The 20,044-nt window shown below is 41.5% G+C and overlaps 1 protein-coding gene across 1 annotated transcript; it reads left to right on the forward strand.

Moving 5' to 3' along the window:
• The first annotated feature begins 17,134 nt into the window (after positions 1–17,134).
• LOC147642028 (uncharacterized) lies at positions 17,135–18,064 on the forward strand. Its single transcript, XM_086823776.1, has 3 exons — positions 17,135–17,243; positions 17,456–17,651; positions 17,832–18,064. The coding sequence occupies exons 1-3, from the start codon at positions 17,223–17,225 to the stop codon at positions 17,930–17,932; spliced, it is 318 nt and encodes a 105-aa protein (XP_086679902.1). The 5' UTR covers positions 17,135–17,222; the 3' UTR covers positions 17,933–18,064.
• Positions 18,065–20,044: the final 1,980 nt, after the last annotated feature.

A 20,044-nucleotide genomic window follows, 5' to 3' on the forward strand; every position in this document is an offset into this window, starting at 1 on the left:
TTTGTCCTCTTTTCGGCTCTCAAGTTTTTTAAGAGTATCCAATGTGAACAATGGAATGCTTGGTCCTTTGAGAATTCGAAATGAGATCTATTTGGAAACTTGCAAATGATCACAGTCTCGTTCTATGAATCTCTTTATGTCTTGGTTCAACTTATGTTGAGCCCTTAAAGGTGAAAGTGCTGATGTTATGTTGGCTTCACCACCATGAGAGAAGAGAATTCCTCTAAGACTTCTTTAATTTCATAAGGGATTCAACCGTTTAATTCGTGCAATATGTTTCTAATGACTCTTCTTTAGAGAGTATGTCTTCCTCTCGAAAGGGGAAGTGATACTCCTCTGGGTTTTGTATTTTGGTTGCTTTTTTAGAATTAGCATTATGAGGTTCAATCAAAATCGGTGATCCTATAAGACACAACCATGCTAAGCATGCTCTCCCGAGCTTGTTTTTTGTGTCTGCATATGTCATATAATCATGATTTTCAATTTGGGGTGGTTGGGTGGGTTCTAGTTTCTTGATTGGTCTCTAGGTGCATTGAGTGAAGAATTATAACTTGGTTCATCTTCACTAAGTGACGTACTAGAACTGTTTCATCTTTTGTGATGAACCATCGACTAGCTTTTCGCTCTAAGCATAGGTTCAACACATGTACCTTGGTGGGGCAATTGGGATTTCCAAAGGCTTCGCATAGCTATTCAAACATTTCAATGGATTGAATAGGATCAATTGTTCCATTATATTTTCCCCCATAACTGTGGAAATCTGTACATCTGTAATTTTGTATGAGTCACTTAGGCCGTATGTGAGTGCTATTATGTGAGTGCTATTGTGCATACCAAGATATACTTGTTACCAATAATTGGGCTGATGGTTTGAATGAACCCACGAAGTCAAGGCCCCATTTCTAGAATGGTTCTAGATAGGGGAAAGATCGAATTGTGAGGCACTGGTATCTGTCAGTTAGTTGGCTAAGTCACTGGCACACATCACACTGTTTGGCCCATTTGTAGGCATCACCAATTTACGGAAGGCCATCAGAGACCGGCTCAGAGGATCTTCCTTCATGTTACTTCTCCTGTGAAGTGACTGCCCCACTGATTCCTTGATGGGATTCTCTAAAGGACACTTCTTGTTCGTGAGGTGGAATACACCTCCAGAGGATCTGATCAATGCCTTGCTTATATAGCTGGCCGCATTACTTGGAAAGACTGGCTTCGGACAGCTATCCAATTTCCTTGATCTCGAGAAAGGTTATCCTCCATCAGACCGATGGCCACAAATGCCAACATTTCATCATACGAGGTCTGGGGAATCGACCATGACTGCTTCTTCTCTATGAATAGCTCCACATCCGGTAGATCATTTGCTACTCCAATTTAGGCTTCACTAGACTCTAGTCTTGACAAGTAATCTGCCACTGTATGGCTTGTTCCTGGGGTATGCACAATGCTGAATTTGAATTCTTAAAGAATCAACATCCACCTAGCCATCTTGCTTCTGGGAATCTCTACTTATCAACAAGATAGAGCAAGGCGGAATGATCCACATGGAAGGTGAACGTATTGCCCACCAACAAATAGTGGCAAAACTTGTTGATCGAGTAGATCGTTGCCAAGCACTTCACTATGAGTGTGTGCTAATTTTGCTTAGCATCGATAATATTTTGCTGACGTAGTAGACTAGTCAGAACCATTTTTTTGGCCTCCTACATCAGGACACTTCCTATGGCCACATCTGAGGCATCCACGAACACATGCAATGGTAATTCCCAATTAGGTGCTTGGAATACAAGTGTTTCGAATAGCAGCAGCTTGAGTCACCAAAATGAAATGTTGCATTACTCCGTCCATTCGAGGTTAGCTTGCCTCAACTGTTGGTTCAATGGCATTTTCATCTATGCCAATTGGTGGTTTAGGGGAGCTGCTACATGCACTAAATGGTAGAGCATTCGGTTGTGCCATCAACCTTCTTAGCTCCTTTACACTTGTCGGGATCGGAGCTTTCCAAATCACTTCCACCTTGAACACGTCTTGCAATGTGCTTGTTGCAAGTAGTTCAATTCCATGAGTAGAATATGAGAGGAGGGGTGAAAAGTAAACCATTTGGTAAGGTTGAAATGGAACATGGAAGTCAGGTAAATCTAGGAAGGGAAGGAGTAGTTAGTGTGATGCAAAGGGAGATAAGTGTTACCATATTATAGTAGTGATGTGTGTGAACACACTTAGGACCGCCGGGGCACTTTTTCCCTCACTAGGAGGTTTTTTCCCCCGTGCATTGTATATACGCCCATTATCTTCTAGGGCTTGTTATCTTTCATTTTTGGCACTCATAATACACTACTGTGTTGTGCTCAAGCTTCCTCATCTTCTTGAAGTTGTGTGTGCATTCCTGCAACCCTAATTCCAACAATTGGTATCAGAGCAGGCTTCCTCCTCCCGGGCAGCATCACCGGCACCTGCCGCTTCATCTCCTCCGATTGCGACGAGGTTTCACGAGCGTCTGCAGGTTAGTATATGCCGTGGGCAAGCCCGTAGGGCTTGTTCGTTTCAGAATTTTGATCTGAAGTCATTTCGCCCTCCGTTTTTGCATTCCAAGTACTGCGCAGGCAAAATCGTCCTACTGTGTAGATTTTCTGTCAAGATTAAAATCTGCAGGACAGGTGCCCATTCGTCTGTTTTGGGCTGTGCTACATAGCACAGGTCGATTTTATACAGGTTTACCTCTTACAGACAGCATTTACATCTAGTAGTACAGTCATTGGCCATGGCTGACAACAATGATGTATTCCGCATGTTGGCTGCTGAGGATAAGTTGGATGGCACCAACTATCCATTGTGGGCATATATGATGCGACATGTATTGGTAGCAAAGGGGTTATGGAACATTGTGCAGGGTATTGATGCACGTCCTATTGTGGCTGGGAATGCTGCAAACACATCAGAAACAGGTACTGTTGATGATGGTGCAGGCACAAGTGCTGTAGCAGCTGTTCGAGAACCACCACTTTCAGCAGAGCAGATTCGTTGGGATGGTAGAGATGCGCAGGCTCATGCCTTGATTGCGCTGTCTGTCAAACGTACCATTATCCCACATATTCGCTCCTGCAGGACTTCTAAGGATGCTTGGGATGTACTTGCCACATTGTATCAGGCAAGAAATGAGGCTCGTGTTGCTTACCTCCGAAAACAGTTGGAGAGTGAGCATATGAATGAAGGTGATTCTATGGATAGCTTTTTGACAAAGATCAAGGATTTCAAAGAGCAGCTCATTTCTGCAGATGAAATCCTGTCAGACAGTTCACTTGTGCAGACTGTTTTGAATGGTCTACCAGATTCTTATCAGGGTTTTGCTTCCACTCTTCGCTTGATGATGAAAGGCAATCCCAATGCCTTATCATTTGAGGAGTTAGTTTCTGTTTTGCTGCAAGAAGACCAGTCAAGGCAAAACAGGAATATTATGCGTGTCGCAGATCAAGCTTTCGTTGCTAGTCAGAGAAGCGGGAAAGGTAAAGCTGGCTTTTCTTCTAGTAAGCAGAAATCTGCAAATGCTGCGCAACCAAAGAAGGAAGACAAAGATGAGAAGAAGGGTGACAAACAGAAGACATTTTGCAAGTACTGTAAGGGAAATGATCATGTCATCAAAGCGTGTCCTAAGCTGGCTGCGAAAGAGGCTAAGAAGAAAGAGGCTGGTATGGCTGTTGCAGATGTCTCTCCTTCTAACAATGAATCTGCTAATGTTGTTCAAGATACAGAATGGGCATTCAATGCGCAGTGCAGTTATGACCCATCTTTGCATGACACATGTATGTCTGCAGTAGATTCAGATGTATGGTACTTTGACAGTGGTGCCACTAAGCATATCACCTCGCAGCGCAGTTTATTCACTTTCCTTGAGTCTGCTCCCACAGGGAATACTGTCACTTGTGCCAATAACTCCTCTTATCCCGTTAAAGGAGTTGGACAGATTGTGCTGAATGTTGCAAATTGCAACACCTTTACACTTTTTGATGCATTGTATGTGCCAGGGATCAAAAAGAATCTGCTGTCAGTCTCCGCATTTGCCAAAACAGGTTTGGTTGTAAAATTTGTGGATGACAGATGTACTGTTCATGATCTCTCTTGTGGTGACATCATTGTAGCATCTGGTTCACTATGTCGAGGGCTGTATAAGCTCAATATGGATGGCAAATGTGTAGAGGATTCAGCATGTGCTATTATGGATACGCAGGCTATTTCAAATGCAAAACTGTGGCATGCACGTTTTGGTCATCTGAATTTTGCAAGTTTGCTGCGCCTGCAGAAATCTGAAATGGTGTCTTCTTTGCCTAAGCTTGAGGCACCTGTCAAGCATGTTTGTGAGGGCTGCATATTGGGTAAAATGCAGCGTGCTTCCTTTCCCAAAGATGGATCAGTGAGAGCTGAACGCAGATTGCAGCTTGTTCACAGTGATGTTTGTGGTCCCATGCAAACTCCATCATTTGGAAACTACCTTTACTTCGTGACTTTCATTGATGATTTTACCAGGCATGCATGGGTATATCCTTTGAAGGCAAAGTCCGAAGTGTTTTTGTGCTTCAAACAGTTTTTGGTTATGGCTGAAAATGTGTCAGAAAGTAAGATGGGCACCCTCCGTTCAGATCGAGGGGGGGAGTATATGTCTTCAGAATTTAATGCATTTCTGGCTGAGCGTGGGATAAAACACCAATGTACAGTGCCGTATACACCACAGCAAAATGGTGTGGCTGAGAGAAAAAATAGGTCTCTCATGGAAATGGCAAGATGTATGGTTAAGAGTCAAAGTCTACCACATGGTTTTTGGCTTGAGGCTGTCATGTGTGCCACTTATGTACTAAACAGGTGTCCCACCAAAGCATTACAGGTTGTCACTCCATATGAGGCTTGGCATAGCCGCAAGCCATCTGTTGGCCATTTACGTGTTTTTGGTTGCCTGGCATATGCATTAGTGCCTGTGCAACATCGCAGAAAATTGGATGACAAAGCTGTCAAATGTATTTTTGTTGGATATAGTGCTGAGAGCAAAGGCTATCGTTTGTATCATCCACAGACAAAGCGCATTTTGGTTAGCCGTGATGTTGTATTTGTGGAAGATGCAGTTCAGCCCTTGGTTTCATGTACTAAGGAGACAGATATCAGCTCACGTGATGTCTATGATACATTGTTGCCTCTTTTCAGTGGTGCACAGTCAAGTGCAATACCTCATGAGGCAGTTTTTCATTCTATGCAGGTTTTAAATGATGGCACAGATCAGCCTATATCTGATGCAGATGTGCATGATGCACTTGAGGATGAGAGACAAGAGATTGAGGGCTCTAGGAACATGCCTAGATGGCTGGTGCAGACTTTGCGTGACAGCAAGTTGGATGCCCCTTTGTCTAGTCGCACTCGTTCTGGCTCTCATGGTGCCTCTTATGCGTCAGATTGTTATGCATTGGCTATTTCTAGTATGTGCGATGAAAGTGAGCCTGTTTCATTTGATGAGGCACAAAGTTCAGAAAATTGGATGGCTGCTATGCAAGCAGAATACGATGCTATTATGAAGAATAGTACATGGTCTTTATGTGACTTGCCCCCTGGCAAGAAGGCCATTGGCACTAAGTGGGTATACAAATTGAAGCGTAAGCCTGATGGCACAGTGGATCGCCATAAGGCTAGGCTTGTTGCAAAAGGTTATGCTCAAGAGAAGGGCATTGATTTTGATGAGACTTTTGCTCCCACATGTCGTATGACCACTGTTCGTAGCATCTGTGCATTAGCAGCTCATAATGGTTGGAATGTACATGAGCTGGACATAAAGACTGCGTTCTTAAATGGAGATTTGCATGAGGAGGTGTATGTATCGCAGCCTCGTGGTTTTGTTCAAAGAGGGCAGGAAAACAAAGTGTGCAGGTTAAAAAAGGCTTTATATGGTTTAAAGCAAGCTCCACGAGCTTGGTATGAAAAAATGCATGCATATTTGACTGCACATGGGTTTCAGAATAGTCCAACAGAAAGCACTTTGTATGTTAAACGTGTGGATGGTGTACATCTAATCATTGCTCTCTATGTCGATGACATGCTGCTCACAGGACCAAATGAGAGTCATATTGCTGATTTTAAGGCTGATTTGAATGCCTCTTTTGAGATGTCAGATTTGGGGCATTTGCATCATTATTTGGGGATACAATTTAAGCAGTGTGATGGAGGTATTACTTTGTGTCAGACAAAGTATATTGAAACATTGTTGCGGAGATTTGGCCTTGAAGACTGCAAGCCTATTGCTACTCCAATGGAGACAGGTTTGAAGTTGAGTCTTCATGATGCTGGAGATCACTTTGATGTCACACTCTATCAGACAGCTGTTGGTTGCCTCATTTATGTATGCATTACGAGGCCAGACATTCAGTTTGCAGTCTCACAGGTGAGCAGATTTATGCATAGCCCAGGCATTAAGCATTGGCAGGCAGTGAAGCGTATCTTTCGCTATTTGAGTGGTACTCGGCATCTTGGGTTGTTTTATCCCAAGGGGGGATCATTGCCGCCAGATTTACATGTTTTTTCAGATTCTGACTGGGCTGGTTGTTATGACACACGCGTGTCCACGAGTGGTTTTTGCTTCATGCTTGGAAGCTCATGCATATCATGGTTGAGCAAGAAGCAGCCTACTGTGGCCACTTCTAGTTGTGAAGCTGAGTACAGGGCAGCTTTCACAGCTACGGTTGAGTGTGTGTGGCTCAGACGCCTTATGGCTGATTTGGGTGTTGGGCAGCCATCTGCCACCACCATCTTCACTGACAGTCAGAGCGCATTGGCAGTTGCGCGGAACCCAGTGTTCCATGCTCGTACGAAGCACATTGAGGTGCACTACCATTATGTCAGGGAGAGACTCTCTGCAGGAGAGATCAGTTTGGCTTATGTGCCAACACAGGATAACCTTGCAGACCTTTTCACAAAGGCTCTGCCTCGTGAGAAGTTCGAAGCTTTTCGCAAAGCTTTGGGCTTACTCCCTTTTGTGGATTCGTCCACATAGCTAGACACTTCCCTATACATGAGTGCTAGCTCTTGTTCACCGCATCACTCCAGGGGGGATTTGTTACCATATTATAGTAGTGATGTGTGTGAACACACTTAGGACCGCCGGGGCACTTTTTCCCTCACTAGGAGGTTTTTTCCCCCGTGCATTGTATATACGCCCATTATCTTCTAGGGCTTGTTATCTTTCATTTTTGGCACTCATAATACACTACTGTGTTGTGCTCAAGCTTCCTCATCTTCTTGAAGTTGTGTGTGCATTCCTGCAACCCTAATTCCAACAATAAGCTATTTTTACAAGATTCTTTAAAGGGTTTTTAATAACGAGGGGGCTACAAATTATACATAACGATTGAAATTATGAGTCAGGACAAAAAAAATAGAAGTTTTCTACATATTGAGTGTAGAGTCACAATCCATATGTGAGAGTTGCAATCTACATGTGAGTCAAATGTCAAAGTTGTGATTGTGAGTTTTTGCATGATGGTATAGATAAAGATTGAGAGAAAAGTTTGATTTTAGAGGTCAACCCCATGACTTCATATGAGAGCATCCTAATACAGATGAGAAAGATACACCTTGGGGATTCAAGAGAGTTTTGCCCAAAACATGAATGCAGAGGTAAGGATTATGAGAATTATAAAATGATGTTAGTGGGGAGGCTTAAGGACACATAAGGGGAGGAAATCCATACATTAAGAGATTCGAGAAGGTAATAAAAATCTATAAGGAAGGAGATTACAATTCAAAATAAAGGACTAGAAGTGAAAGCATGGAGAATGTTGTAGAAGAAGGAGATGAAGATGGTCTAGGACTGAGAAGAGAAGGTCGTGGGGTAATCAAGTGCTATGCCCAACCTCGAAAAGGAGGGCTATTTCCAACAAATCAAGTGCAGATGTGTCTAGATCTGTCATATAGTAGAAATGTGCCATGGGTTGCAAAACTATTCTTGTATAATGGGAGAAACAAAGCTTATGAGACAAAAGCATTTTCTTTGTTTGATTCTAAGGGCAACACTCTAGAGCTAATGACAAAAGCATTTTCTTTGTTTGATTCTAAGGGCAACACTCTAGGGCCATGTTAGACCACATCTTGAAAATATAAAAGATATGTTAGGCCTCGTCCAAAAGCATGATGGCCCAATTGTTCCCAATTATGAGCTAGTCTACTCAACATGTGTTGGAATGCCTTTACTCAAGGGTTGCCAATGGAGTGCTAATTAAGAAAGTATATATTCTATAGTTTCGAAGTGGCACGTGTGTTGCACTTTAAAGCTAGCAGTATTGAAGTTATTTGCAATTGAAAATAGCACTTCAAGAAAATATGATACGATTTTCATAATCTATCATGATGTATCATAGTATTCACTCACATCGTGACATATACAAAAACAAACATATGAATAAAAATACCAAAATGTATACGTGTTATTGAATGACACATATAAGACAAAGGAAGAAAATAACTTCATACAAAAATGGAAGATAGCAAAGGCCAAAAATGGAAGATGATCAAGGGGAAGCGATTTAGTTGTGTTTGTCTCTACTTGCATGTCCTCGTCACCCTGGACCTCCACATGAGCTAGCCCTTCGCTATGTCATGGGCTAGTGTACAAGATTTATTACATTCCACATCTATACGAAGACCTTTTTGTATGTACACTCTGCCTTCCTCTATGGATGTGGAAGCTCCCACATGCATCCAAACCCATTGGTGGCCATTGCAATATGGTGGACCTAATTGTCCAACTATATGTTGACATGCCAAATGGAAGATGGCAATTATGCTAGTGAACAATTAACGCTAGTTATGTATGTAATGCTTTTTGAGTTACTACCGCTTTAATCGTGTTGATGGGCATTAATCTTATTTAGACAAAGCTGGATTATGTAACCTTCATTTGTGGCTATCCCGTTGGTGAAGCTTACGTTATTTTACTTTTAGGTCATTTTGGAAAATCACATGTATACGCTGATAAACATGACAGCAATGCAAGCCTAAGTTAGAGTGAAGTGTTAAATTAGCTTATTTTGAGAATAAGTAGATGAAAATTATTGTTGATTTAGCTTGTTTTTTTAGGATAATTAGAAGAAAATAGTGTATTTGAGCGTAGTTTAGAGCTAGTTGTGCGCTTAGGAGCTTCCTGGTGTTGTGTCGTGTTAAGGTTGAAGTCAAGGAGTTGTGTAAATTGAAGTCGTGAAGGAGGGTTCCCTGCTTTATTGGAGCTCAAACGGCAGAAAGTGAGTACGTGTTGCAGAAATGCATGCCACATGATAAGCAACAAACAAATGAAATATCAAAACAAGATATTACATAAAAGTCACTTATTATTATTATTGATGACCCAAAGAGCCTCCGAGCACTAGCACTACAAGACAATGCTGCCATACACGCGTTTCATACACGCGATAAATTACGAACGTGTGTATGGTCGCGCCTGTATTTGAATAGAATCGGGCGCGTGTATTTTTGCATTTACGTTCGCGTGTATGTTTGCATTAATCAACGCGTGTATAAACGCGTCTACATACACGCAGTAATACACGCACCTATACACGATAATATTCACGAGGTAATACTCGCTATTATACACGGATAAATACACGCTACTATACACGGATTAATACACGCATGGCAGAGAAAAACTGAAAATTCCTTTACAAAATTAAAAACTATTTTCCTTAAACCATCTCATAGTACATTACAGTATACATCATTACACAATCCCACTACATGCATTTACAACAATGAAATATATTCAAAAGTAAATCATGCATATGAGATGATGGAAATGCCATCAATTTAGAACATACAGTGACGGATTGGTTAGGGTTCGATCTCATCTTCAATAAGATCCATCCTTGCCAAACGATCAACATCAATATCCATTTGATCAATTGGTAAGGCTACGATTAAATTTATTCCACTATCGATATTCTGTACTCCATTGATAATGGTATCGATGTCCTGATCATCCTCATCAACATCACCATCATCCTCAATGGTAGGGTCATTCTCATGATCATGAGAAATGGCATGCTCATCCTCATTAAGTTCTGCAAAACGCGTGTATAAACGCAGCTAAAATATACACACGCGAAAATACACGCGATTATACACGCTAATATAAACGCGACGGTATGTTTAAACTAAAAATAGCCCGCCTTCCCCAAATATAGATTTTGAACTAAGAAATCGACTCTACGCCTGTTTTCGCCTGTTTTCGCCTCTTCCAACAACAAGGAGGGAGCAGAGAAAGGAGCACACACACGGGAGAAGGAGGGAGCAGAGAAGGAGCAGAGAGGACTCACTTTTTCAGAGGTGAGTCACTTTGTCCTGTGCCTTGTCTCTTTTGTCAGATTTCTTTATGCTATTTGCTCTTTGGGTTTGTCCTTTTGCTTCTGTGCACACGATTGGGTTACTGCATCCTGACAGGGGCTCCTTTTATAAGGACATTCTGTCTGTCTTTGTCGGGGGTCGGTCTTTTCGAAAAAAAAATTTCGCAAGTCGCGTGTAAAAACGCGTGTAACCTGTCTGCAGAGTCTGTTCACGCGAATATACACGCGTTTTTTGACGGGTGTATACACGCGTTTCTTGACGGGTGTATACACGCGTTTCTGCACGAGACTGCGGCGTTTCAGATTTCATGATTTGCAGGCAACACAACTAACTTGAATGATGATATTCGTGTGAGTCAAGAGACAGCCCATGATGTACATGAAGATGTTTGTTGCAGGTTCTTTATGGATATTCCAGGTTCTTCATCCGATCCATTTGCGTACAGCAATTAGCTGATGGAGATGATGAATCATTTTGGGCGCCAACCTGGTCCGGTTGAGCTTACAGAGTATATGTATGCCCATCCCCCTCCTTCCCTGCCTGGTGTCTATACCCCTACCGCGAGTATCCAGGGCACTCCAGTGCCGTCTATTCCTCTGAGTCCGACGAGACGGCATGCAACTTCTCCTCTTCCACGTCCACCGAGGAGACATACCTCGTCCCAGACACACTCACGTACACCCTCACAACCACCATCACGTGCTCCCTCAGAGCCACCGTCACGTCAGGGCTCACATCCACCGTCACGTAGACAATCCCCCAGTCGTGACTCCACCCGCAGGCAGTAGGAAGAGTGGGAGTGGAGGATGCGGCGGGTGCTTTGGTGGGGGAGGTGGGGGAGGTAGTAGGGCACGCGGTGAGAGAGGAGATAGAGAGAGAAGAGTTAGAGGAGACAGTTCGGAAGAGGAGGAGATGAGAGAGATAGAGAGAGTGGTCTGCTATGATGTGACGGATAGGGGCGGGATAGTGATGGATGCGAGGGGGAGGGAGGTAATGGAGTACATGCGTGGGGTAGTATCAAACTCATATAGAAATTGTTTTATTAAATTTAAAGATCAAAATAGCCGATTAGTTGGGGAGGTGATAGAGGCTGTACATAGTCGGTACCCCAATCCCCCACATGCTACATTCTCGGATGTATGGGGAAGGACACGAATAAGGGAGATCTTAAGTAATAAAAGATCTCACCTTAAAAAACTCGCGTACGATGACCGGCTAAATGTAGCTGCGGGTGGCTATCCTGCCGAGAAACCTGCCAACTGCACACAAACGCGAGTGGAAGGAGGCAAAGAAACGAGCAGAGGGTGGCGTGAAGAGCAGGCAGCATGTGGAGGCACGACGGATCCAAATGGAGACCATTGGATCTTCGCATTTCGGATCTAGCGGCGTCGAGTCATGGGAGGCAGAGTTCGTAAGTATCTTGCCACTTTATTTGATTGTTTACTTAATTCATTGATTCTATGATTGTTTTAATCTTACAAATTGTGTTGATTATGATACAGCGACGACGGGTTACGGGGAGGAAGCCCACAACCCACGATACTGCGTATGCTCGCCGGCATAGCAGACGTGACACGTGGGCCATCTTCAGAGCCGAGGGACGTATTATGGACGCGCAATTTGAGATAGCCATGAGACCATACGGTCGACAGGTACTTGAAAATTCTAAACGAATGGTTTTGGTTTATTGAATTGCATATATATATACTTATATACTATATATTACTTGAACAGGCACAAGCTGCTGATGATCCACCGGCCGCCGCTGCAGAGGGTGGACGTGAGCACTACTCCTCGGACATTCCGACCGATGTGAGCTCATCTGAGCATGGAGGGAGCACCGAGTCATCATCTGGGTCTGAGTAGTACTCAGACTTATAGTATCACATTCCATATTGAGGATGTGATTGTATATATTTTTTTGTAAACTCAAGCCATGGGCTACTTCGAGATATGGACTCCCTTGTATACATGTATGAAATTTTGATAGTAATATTGAATTGATTGATCGATAGTATTACATTCATGTCTGTCTTGAATCGTGTATTGACAATGTATGCATTCATGTCGTTCTTGTCTTAATCTCCCTCGTGCATATGTTCTTCGTGGATGGTCTAATGGGATGGTCTAATGCACCAAAAAAAAAAACCAGAGAGTGCTATTGGGTGCTGGAATGCTGGAACAGTATTCAGGCACCAAATAGCACTCTCTGGATTTTTTTTTTGCTCTCTGTTCGCGTGTATAAACGCGTCAGAACTGGTAAAACTCGCATGTATCTACGCGGATATCCTTGAAAATACGCGTGTATAAGTGCATCTAAATGAAAGAAACGCGTGTATAGAGGCAGGTATAAACGCGTCTGACACACTGAGCACTCACTAATGCGGTACACAGCCTGCACAAGCGTGCATCCTACTTGGCAGAGTGCCAAGTCTACATAAGCTATGTTATGCTCTCTTGTGTAGAGGTTCATATCTACTCTTATAACATTTCACACTTTAGCTACATGCTATTGGATTGGAGTTATACCTCTTGATGGTATGGGACATCAAGGTAGAGGTATGATGTATTTCATTATTATTCATGTGTGCATCCCTTGGGCTCGGGGGTGGTTGGGTGGTTGAGTTTATGCCTAATTTATGCATGTTTATGCATAACAATTATCTAGAGAGATCTTAGGGTTTTAACACATGGCCTCAACCCGCAGCAACACCTACCCAACCTCATCCCTGCCTTGCCCAACTTGAACAATCTGAACCCGCCTCCTGATAATGATGATGATGAGATGGGTAGAGTCGAATATACTGAAGCTTCCAGACCCAATGGATCGGTAATGTCCCCAAGCGTGTCAGGGTTAGGATTCCTTGAAAGCATAATGGAGGGCATGGTCACTTATTTGAACTACCAAATGATCAGGAGCTGAGTATCCTCGCAAAAATAAAGTAGCAATGGGGAGGAGGATGCTAACTAGGACCTATACTCTTATGTCACTGTCACGCAGATGTGCCTATCACACTAGGTTCAAGAGCCTGGGCACTAAGGTTACAGAGGAGGATTCACCAGCATGCTGCAAAAATCAGAACTCCATCAGGTGCAGGAGGATGCTAAGGAGCATCTAACATGGTCCCTATCTCCGGGTGATTGACAACATCAAGGAGGACTAGACGACTAATGGTTCAAGTCGTCGGATTGGGAATCCGACTCACTGGGCAAGCTAGGTGTTGGGCCGCCAGCAGACAACCGCAGGCTAGACAACCATCGAGCCACTGAGCGCCAGAATGCCACTAGAATGTCAAAGCTGATGCACTTAAACACCAGTTAAATAGGCCATGACTGCTTAAAATCAGTCGTGCTCAAAGCACAAGGGTATCTTTGTACCACTCTATAACTGTGCACGTGCGGCTGTATAAAAGATGAAACCGGAACTTTGTAAAGGTGAATGAATTTTGTAAAAGCTGTTGCTATTGTAAATTATATTACCTATTGATGCCAAGGCTTTATATTTCTCTTTGTGAATCAAAGAAGACCGTTATGTATCATTTTGTTTATTCTTCTTCTCTCTATGCATTCTGTATAATCCATCTTGTCTATTATTTCCTGTGAGTCCGTCTCTTAAGTCTTTTGTTGCAATCCGGATCATTCGCACGAGTTGATCATTTTTAGTAATCATTTTCATTACGTAGTCTCCTATGTGTGCATTCCCTTGCATTAGAGCCCTCTTGTTTCCACACCTAGCTCTAATTATCCTTTCATTTGGCCATTTTTAGATCTGACTGAATACAGGTGCTCAAAACAGCCTAAGGTACCCACATATCAAATTTGGTTTCATTTTGACATCTTGGGTCGCTACCTATTTTTACCAATCCTTTATAAAATTAGCACCATTGAAAATAGGAGTTTAGTGTGCTTAACATCCATAGTTTTAGAAGACCAGTTAGAAGCCTTTTTGGGTATCTTTTAAAGAAAAAGCCTAAAATTTGGCTAAGTCGAGAATCAAAGATCATGGAAAATGATATTTTAATGCATGGTATTATCTCATAGCCTGTCAATCTATTTCAGACAAGACTATGAATGGTGTTTGATCTACATAGGGACTACTCGTCCATAAACTCACATTGAAAAAAGAAGAACCTATGCATTTACTAGACCTAACTAAGAAATCTACTACTACAGAGGCCCTTGGCTCTAATTCTATCATTCTTGGCTTCCTTGTTTGGCTTGTTTTCCATGCCTAGCTAAAAATAGCAAGAGGAAGTGCAGAGGAGCAACATGAGAAGCTAGCAATGTTATCTGGTGGGTGGACGAACCCCTAGTTTAGTCTTGCTAATTAGACATAGTTTGACCTTGTATTGTACCAGACCAAGAAACCTCCACACTCACTTGTTTTTGAATGAAAATTAGAGTAAAATGAAGGTTTTGGGATTAATTCTTACATTTCTATTAACTAATGCACTCAAATTAGACAAGGTTTAATACAAAGAAGGTGCAATACCCATATACCAACCCTGTCAAGTTGCTATCCAAAGTTAGTACATAGAGTCAAAAAACTTTCCTGGCGTCGAAACCCTACTAGCTCTAGAACCCCTCCCATTTGATCATTTTCAACTTTAACTTGACACGTGCTTATAGTGACCTAAGGTACTCTCATAGCAAATTTGGCCCCAATCCAGTACTTTGAGTTCACTCCTTATTTTTTTAGCAATAATTGGCTAAAATTAGTACTTTAATATCTAAGCCTAGATTTTGAGTATTCATTTGTTCTAGACACCCTCTAGAATTCCCTCATCAAGTTTGGAGCCATTCCGATAAAAATTGAGTCAGATAAGAGAATTTTTAGCGTTCTTTCATTAGAAGTTGAAAATTTTATAAGTCTGAGAATTCCAAAATTAAGGAAATGAGCATTTCTTTGCCTAGCTATATATCCTGGCTCATTAATCCAGTTCAAAAAAGGATTTGCACATGGGAACCCATACATCATAGTCCACCCCTATCAACTCAAATTCTAGAGCAGAGAAATGGAGTGGCTAAGTCAAAACTCTCTAGTTTTCCATGCATGTCTCTCTAGTTCTCACTCCCTTTACTTGCAGCCTGATTTGAGCATGCACACTTGTGCTACTAGTATCTTGGATTATCTACACACCAAGTTTGAGCCTGTTTTGACATAGGTGGGAAACTTGCTATTTTTAGTAGGTTATGTCTTGATCATGCCTACACTAGTGAATTAGTGGATAGATTAGCCTGAGAGCCAGGGTGTAGGCATATTTCATCTAGGACTAGAACCCCATAGCTTCAAAAAAACATCAATGCTTAGAAAATTTCTTGGTCTTTTACCACTAGAATAAGTTTTTCACACCTGAAAAAGCAGGTAAATTTGGTTTTAGACTATTCCCAGTCATCTAGAGCCTGTGAACATTCTCCTAAATAGAAATCCCAAAATTACTATTTTTAGTGGGTTTTGATTTTAGATCAAATTTATATTCACCAAATACCTCTCAGAGTTTAGACTCATTTGGCTAATACTTTTATGCACTTGCAAAGTGGTAGAGTCTCAAGTAGCTCTCAATTTAGAGGGTTATATAAATTCTCTTATGCTCCCACATAGCCCGCAAAGGAATTGATTCAATTAAGCCTTTAAAAATTAAGTTGAAAGCCCAGCTACAAGTAGAATCAAGCATCGAGTCTGATCTCCTCTTGATTGCAAGAGCAAGGGACCCTTTCCACAAGCTTGTTATCGTCCAAGAAGCCACCACTATGCTAAGAATGGAAGAAACAATGTCTCAAAATCCAACATGCAACCCTTTGGCTTCTTCCATAAGGAATTTTGCAAGATTGAGTGAGCCATCACTTGGAGATTTGGCAAATATTTCATTAGTGAACCTGGCATTGAGAAGGTTTTGCATACCTTTTATGGCTAAGTGTGTGTATATGGATTCAGAGAGAGCAGAGTCTTTGATATTATTCCCAACTAGGATAGTAGCTCAAGTCCATGTCTTGAAAACCCAAATATGTTCAAAACCAGTCCAACTTAGGGTTTGGTTTCTATAAAGATGTTGGGGATAACCAATATATTCCCAGTGAGTGACGGGCTACAAGCAGGTCAACTCTTGAAAGAGGTTAGGCAAGGAGAGAAAGAGCCTTCTCTAATCCCTCATCTTGAGCCACATTCATATGGATTTGGTCAACAAACCTAAGTGGATACAAATGCAAGGATAGGGGAGTATCATGAATCACTCTCCTAAGAAGCATGAGAGATTGGAGTCTCTAGTGGGTTTCCATAATTCACTTTCTATAGTACTACCTAGTGGAAAGAAAATCTCCAATTGCACCTCCACTTTCTCATGAGTTTGTAGTACTATATTCACTAGGACTTGGGTATCCTAGTCATGCTGATGGTCAATATATGACAATATCTTTGGGGCCATGCCGCCTTGAGGAGGACACCTCAAAATCACATACTATTGCAACTTGATCTAGAGAAGGCTAAGGCAAAAGATGGACTTTCAACTTTGATATTTTTTTAAGGGTGGGGACCAGATAGGCTAGTGGATAGAGTGTTCGTGCTCTCACACGTGTCAGTTAAATAGTGGCCCGTGCTTCCCAAGGAAAGGGATGAGCTTTAATATCAAATGGTAGAAATTAAAAAAAAACAAAATTTGACGTGGGTTATGTTTCTTGTAAGGGCTGTCATGTCTCCGGACTAGTACTACTGTTTGTGGTGAATAGGTGCAAGGTGGCAAGGAAGGCGTGGCGGGTCGCATTTAAGGAAGGAGAAGAGTATTTGGAGTCTGCTATAAAAGAGGGGGGGGGCGGCCCGAAAGCATGCTGTTCTTGTTGTTGACAACAGTCTTGAGAGTAAAATGGCTTGGAATCCATCTCAGGTATTTTTTGGGCTGCCTCTGCCTGCTGCAAACTTCTAATACACAACATATTAAGATCTAAAATTAAGTTTTCTAGATTACATTCTATTGCTGTAGCCGTCGTAGCGTAGTTAGATAAATTAGTTTTTCCTTTCTTTCTGCCTGTCATTAATATATATATATATTATATTTTTATTATGAAATTCCAAATTTGATTTTGAGCATATGGACAGGTGATGCTGCTGGCTCTCACCATGACGCTGCTGCTCGCGTCCATCCCCGTCCAGGTCCAGGCGCAGGACCGGGGGACTTGCACATGCCTTGCCACCCCGGCCGCGCCTACTTGCGCCAGCGTATCCGACGAGTGCACTGAAGGCTATGCTCCCCGATGCACCACGCTCCCATTTCTCATTTTCCCCCCATCCTGTGGTTTGTGCCCTACTATTATTTTACCTGCTGACCACCTTAATTAGTTAATTTAACGTTTGGTCGATCGGCTGTTAGCTTATTATTAGAATTTAGTAATATGACATGTGAGTACTCTAAAAAGAAAACTCCTCGTGGTTCTGAAAAACTACCTCCCTCTGTGTCTCCCTCTTTCTGCTGCAGCTTGCACGTGCCTGTCAAGTGAAGAGGAGGCCACGCTCGGAAACGTAGGCGAAAAAACCCACGTCGGTCCTGGCAAATATATCCGCGAGGTTGGGATGTAATCAATCAACTGCATTTTGCTTTGACTTTGCAACATGTGGGGATAGCCAGCATGGCCTCCCATGAGCTGTAAGAACCTAGTGCTCGGAGGCTCTTTGGGTCATCAATAATAATAATAAGTGACTTTTACGTAATATCTTGTTTTGATATTTCATTTGTTTGTTGCTTATCATGTGGCATGCATTTCTGCAACACGTACTCACTTTCTGCCGTTTGAGCTCCAATAAAGCAGGGAACCCTCCTTCACGACTTCAATTTACACAACTCCTTGACTTCAACCTTAACACGACACAACACCAGGAAGCTCCTAAGCGCACAACTAGCTCTAAACTACGCTCAAATACACTATTTTCTTCTAATTATCCTAAAAAAACAAGCTAAATCAACAATAATTTTCATCTACTTATTCTCAAAATAAGCTAATTTAACACTTCACTCTAACTTAGGCTTGCATTGCCGTCATGTTTATCAGCGTATACATGTGATTTTCCAAAACGACCTAAAAGTAAAATAACGTAAGCTTCACCAACGGGATAGCCACAAATGAAGGTTACATAATCCAGCTTTGTCTAAATCAGATTAATGCACCTCTCAGACGCGCGGATACACGGGTGTATAGCCGCGTTTTTTTTAACAGACGCGTTGATACATGTGACTATACACGCTTTTTTTTATTTAGACGCGCTTATACACGGGACTATAGCCGCGTCCTGTAAGGAATTTGAATGGTCACGGGCACTCGAATGGACACACCACATGCCAAACATCAACCCCACATTTTCCCGAAATTTAAAATAACCTTTGTCTAATTTTCAGAAATTTTTTGAAATTTTTAAATTACCCTGAATGCATTTAGAATACGAACGGTCAAAAAATTTCGGAATTCCAACGGTTTTCTCGGAATACGAAAAGCCAAAAGTTTTGGAAAAATGAAAAGACAAAAAAAATCAGAATGTGAAAGGTCAAAGGTTTCCGGAATACGGAAGGTCAAAAGTTTTTCCGGAATTCGGAAAGCCAAAAGGTTTCGGGAAGCCAAAAATTTTCAAGAAGAAATTTTCAAAGAATTTTCAGAGATTTTTTTCTCAAATCCAGCAATTTCCACTATTTTTCCAAGCTTTTTTGGAAATAAATTCAAAAGCTTTTTTTAAAAAAATAAAAAACTTATTTTTTAAAAAAATAAAAAATAAAAATAAAAATATAAGCTTTTATTAGCTTATAACCCATTTGATTTTTTTAAGGGGGGCCATTTTTTTCCGCTGGCTGCTGTGCGCAGCCCCCCCCCTCCCGTCGCCTGCGCATGGATATGTGAGAGAGAGAGGGACTCTCTCTTCTCCCCTCTCTCCTCCCTTTCTTGTCCATTTCCATCTATTTCCTCCAATCTCTTCTCTCTCTCTCTCTCTCTTAATCAGAGAGATTAGCTTAATCTTTAATTAAACTTTTTAATCATATTTTTTATTAATTATGATTAGTGTTTTTTTTAAAAATCATTTTAAAGAGATTTTCTCCCGAAAAAAAGAAGGAAAAATCCGATTTGAGAGGCGGAGAGAGTCCCATGCACACGGGAGAGCATCTTATGCATCAACACGCTATCCCCTACTACTGAATTTCAATAGAAATTGACAGAAATTTGATCGCATTCCCGTGGAAAAAACCCGCAAAAAATGTATAAAAATACATTTTAAATCAAAAAAATGCTCAAAAAATTTCTAAAAATTTAGGAAAAATTTCTAAAAATTCTAGAAATTCAGGGAATCCATTCTAACAAAAATATCCACCATAAACTTTATGGTATTTTTGTAAAAAATTCCATTAATGCTTGATTTTAACCATAACAAATAGAGAAAAATAGCATTAACTCACGGTATTCCCCCGCAACGTCGATTCGTCCATTGAATTGTAGTTACACACGTTCCAATCACCATATCGATAATCCACGTGCAATTCATAAACACAAATCAATAAAAATAGCATTTTATTAGTAAATATTAAAATTTACTAAAAAAAATCAACAACAATTAAATAGAGATTGCTCTCATACCACTGTTAAAACCCTAAGATCTCTCTAGATAAGGTCTTAAGCTCCTCGTAGCTCTTCTATAGGGCCACTACATGGT

The sequence above is a fragment of the Cibotium barometz genome, chromosome 1, assembly GCF_041138505.1.
Source record: "Cibotium barometz isolate CiBa-2024 chromosome 1, ASM4113850v1, whole genome shotgun sequence".
In the NCBI taxonomy this organism is placed as follows: domain Eukaryota; kingdom Viridiplantae; phylum Streptophyta; class Polypodiopsida; order Cyatheales; family Cibotiaceae; genus Cibotium; species Cibotium barometz.

Bases quoted from the DNA above. Each gene is read 5' to 3' on its own strand.
- LOC147642028 (XM_086823776.1), top strand. From the start codon at position 17,223: ATGGCTTGGAATCCATCTCAG. The intron at 17,244-17,455 runs GTATTTTTTGGG...GCATATGGACAG, and splicing joins TGGCTTGGAATCCATCTCAG to GTGATGCTGCTGGCTCTCAC. The intron at 17,652-17,831 runs GTTTGTGCCCTA...TTTCTGCTGCAG, and splicing joins CATTTTCCCCCCATCCTGTG to CTTGCACGTGCCTGTCAAGT.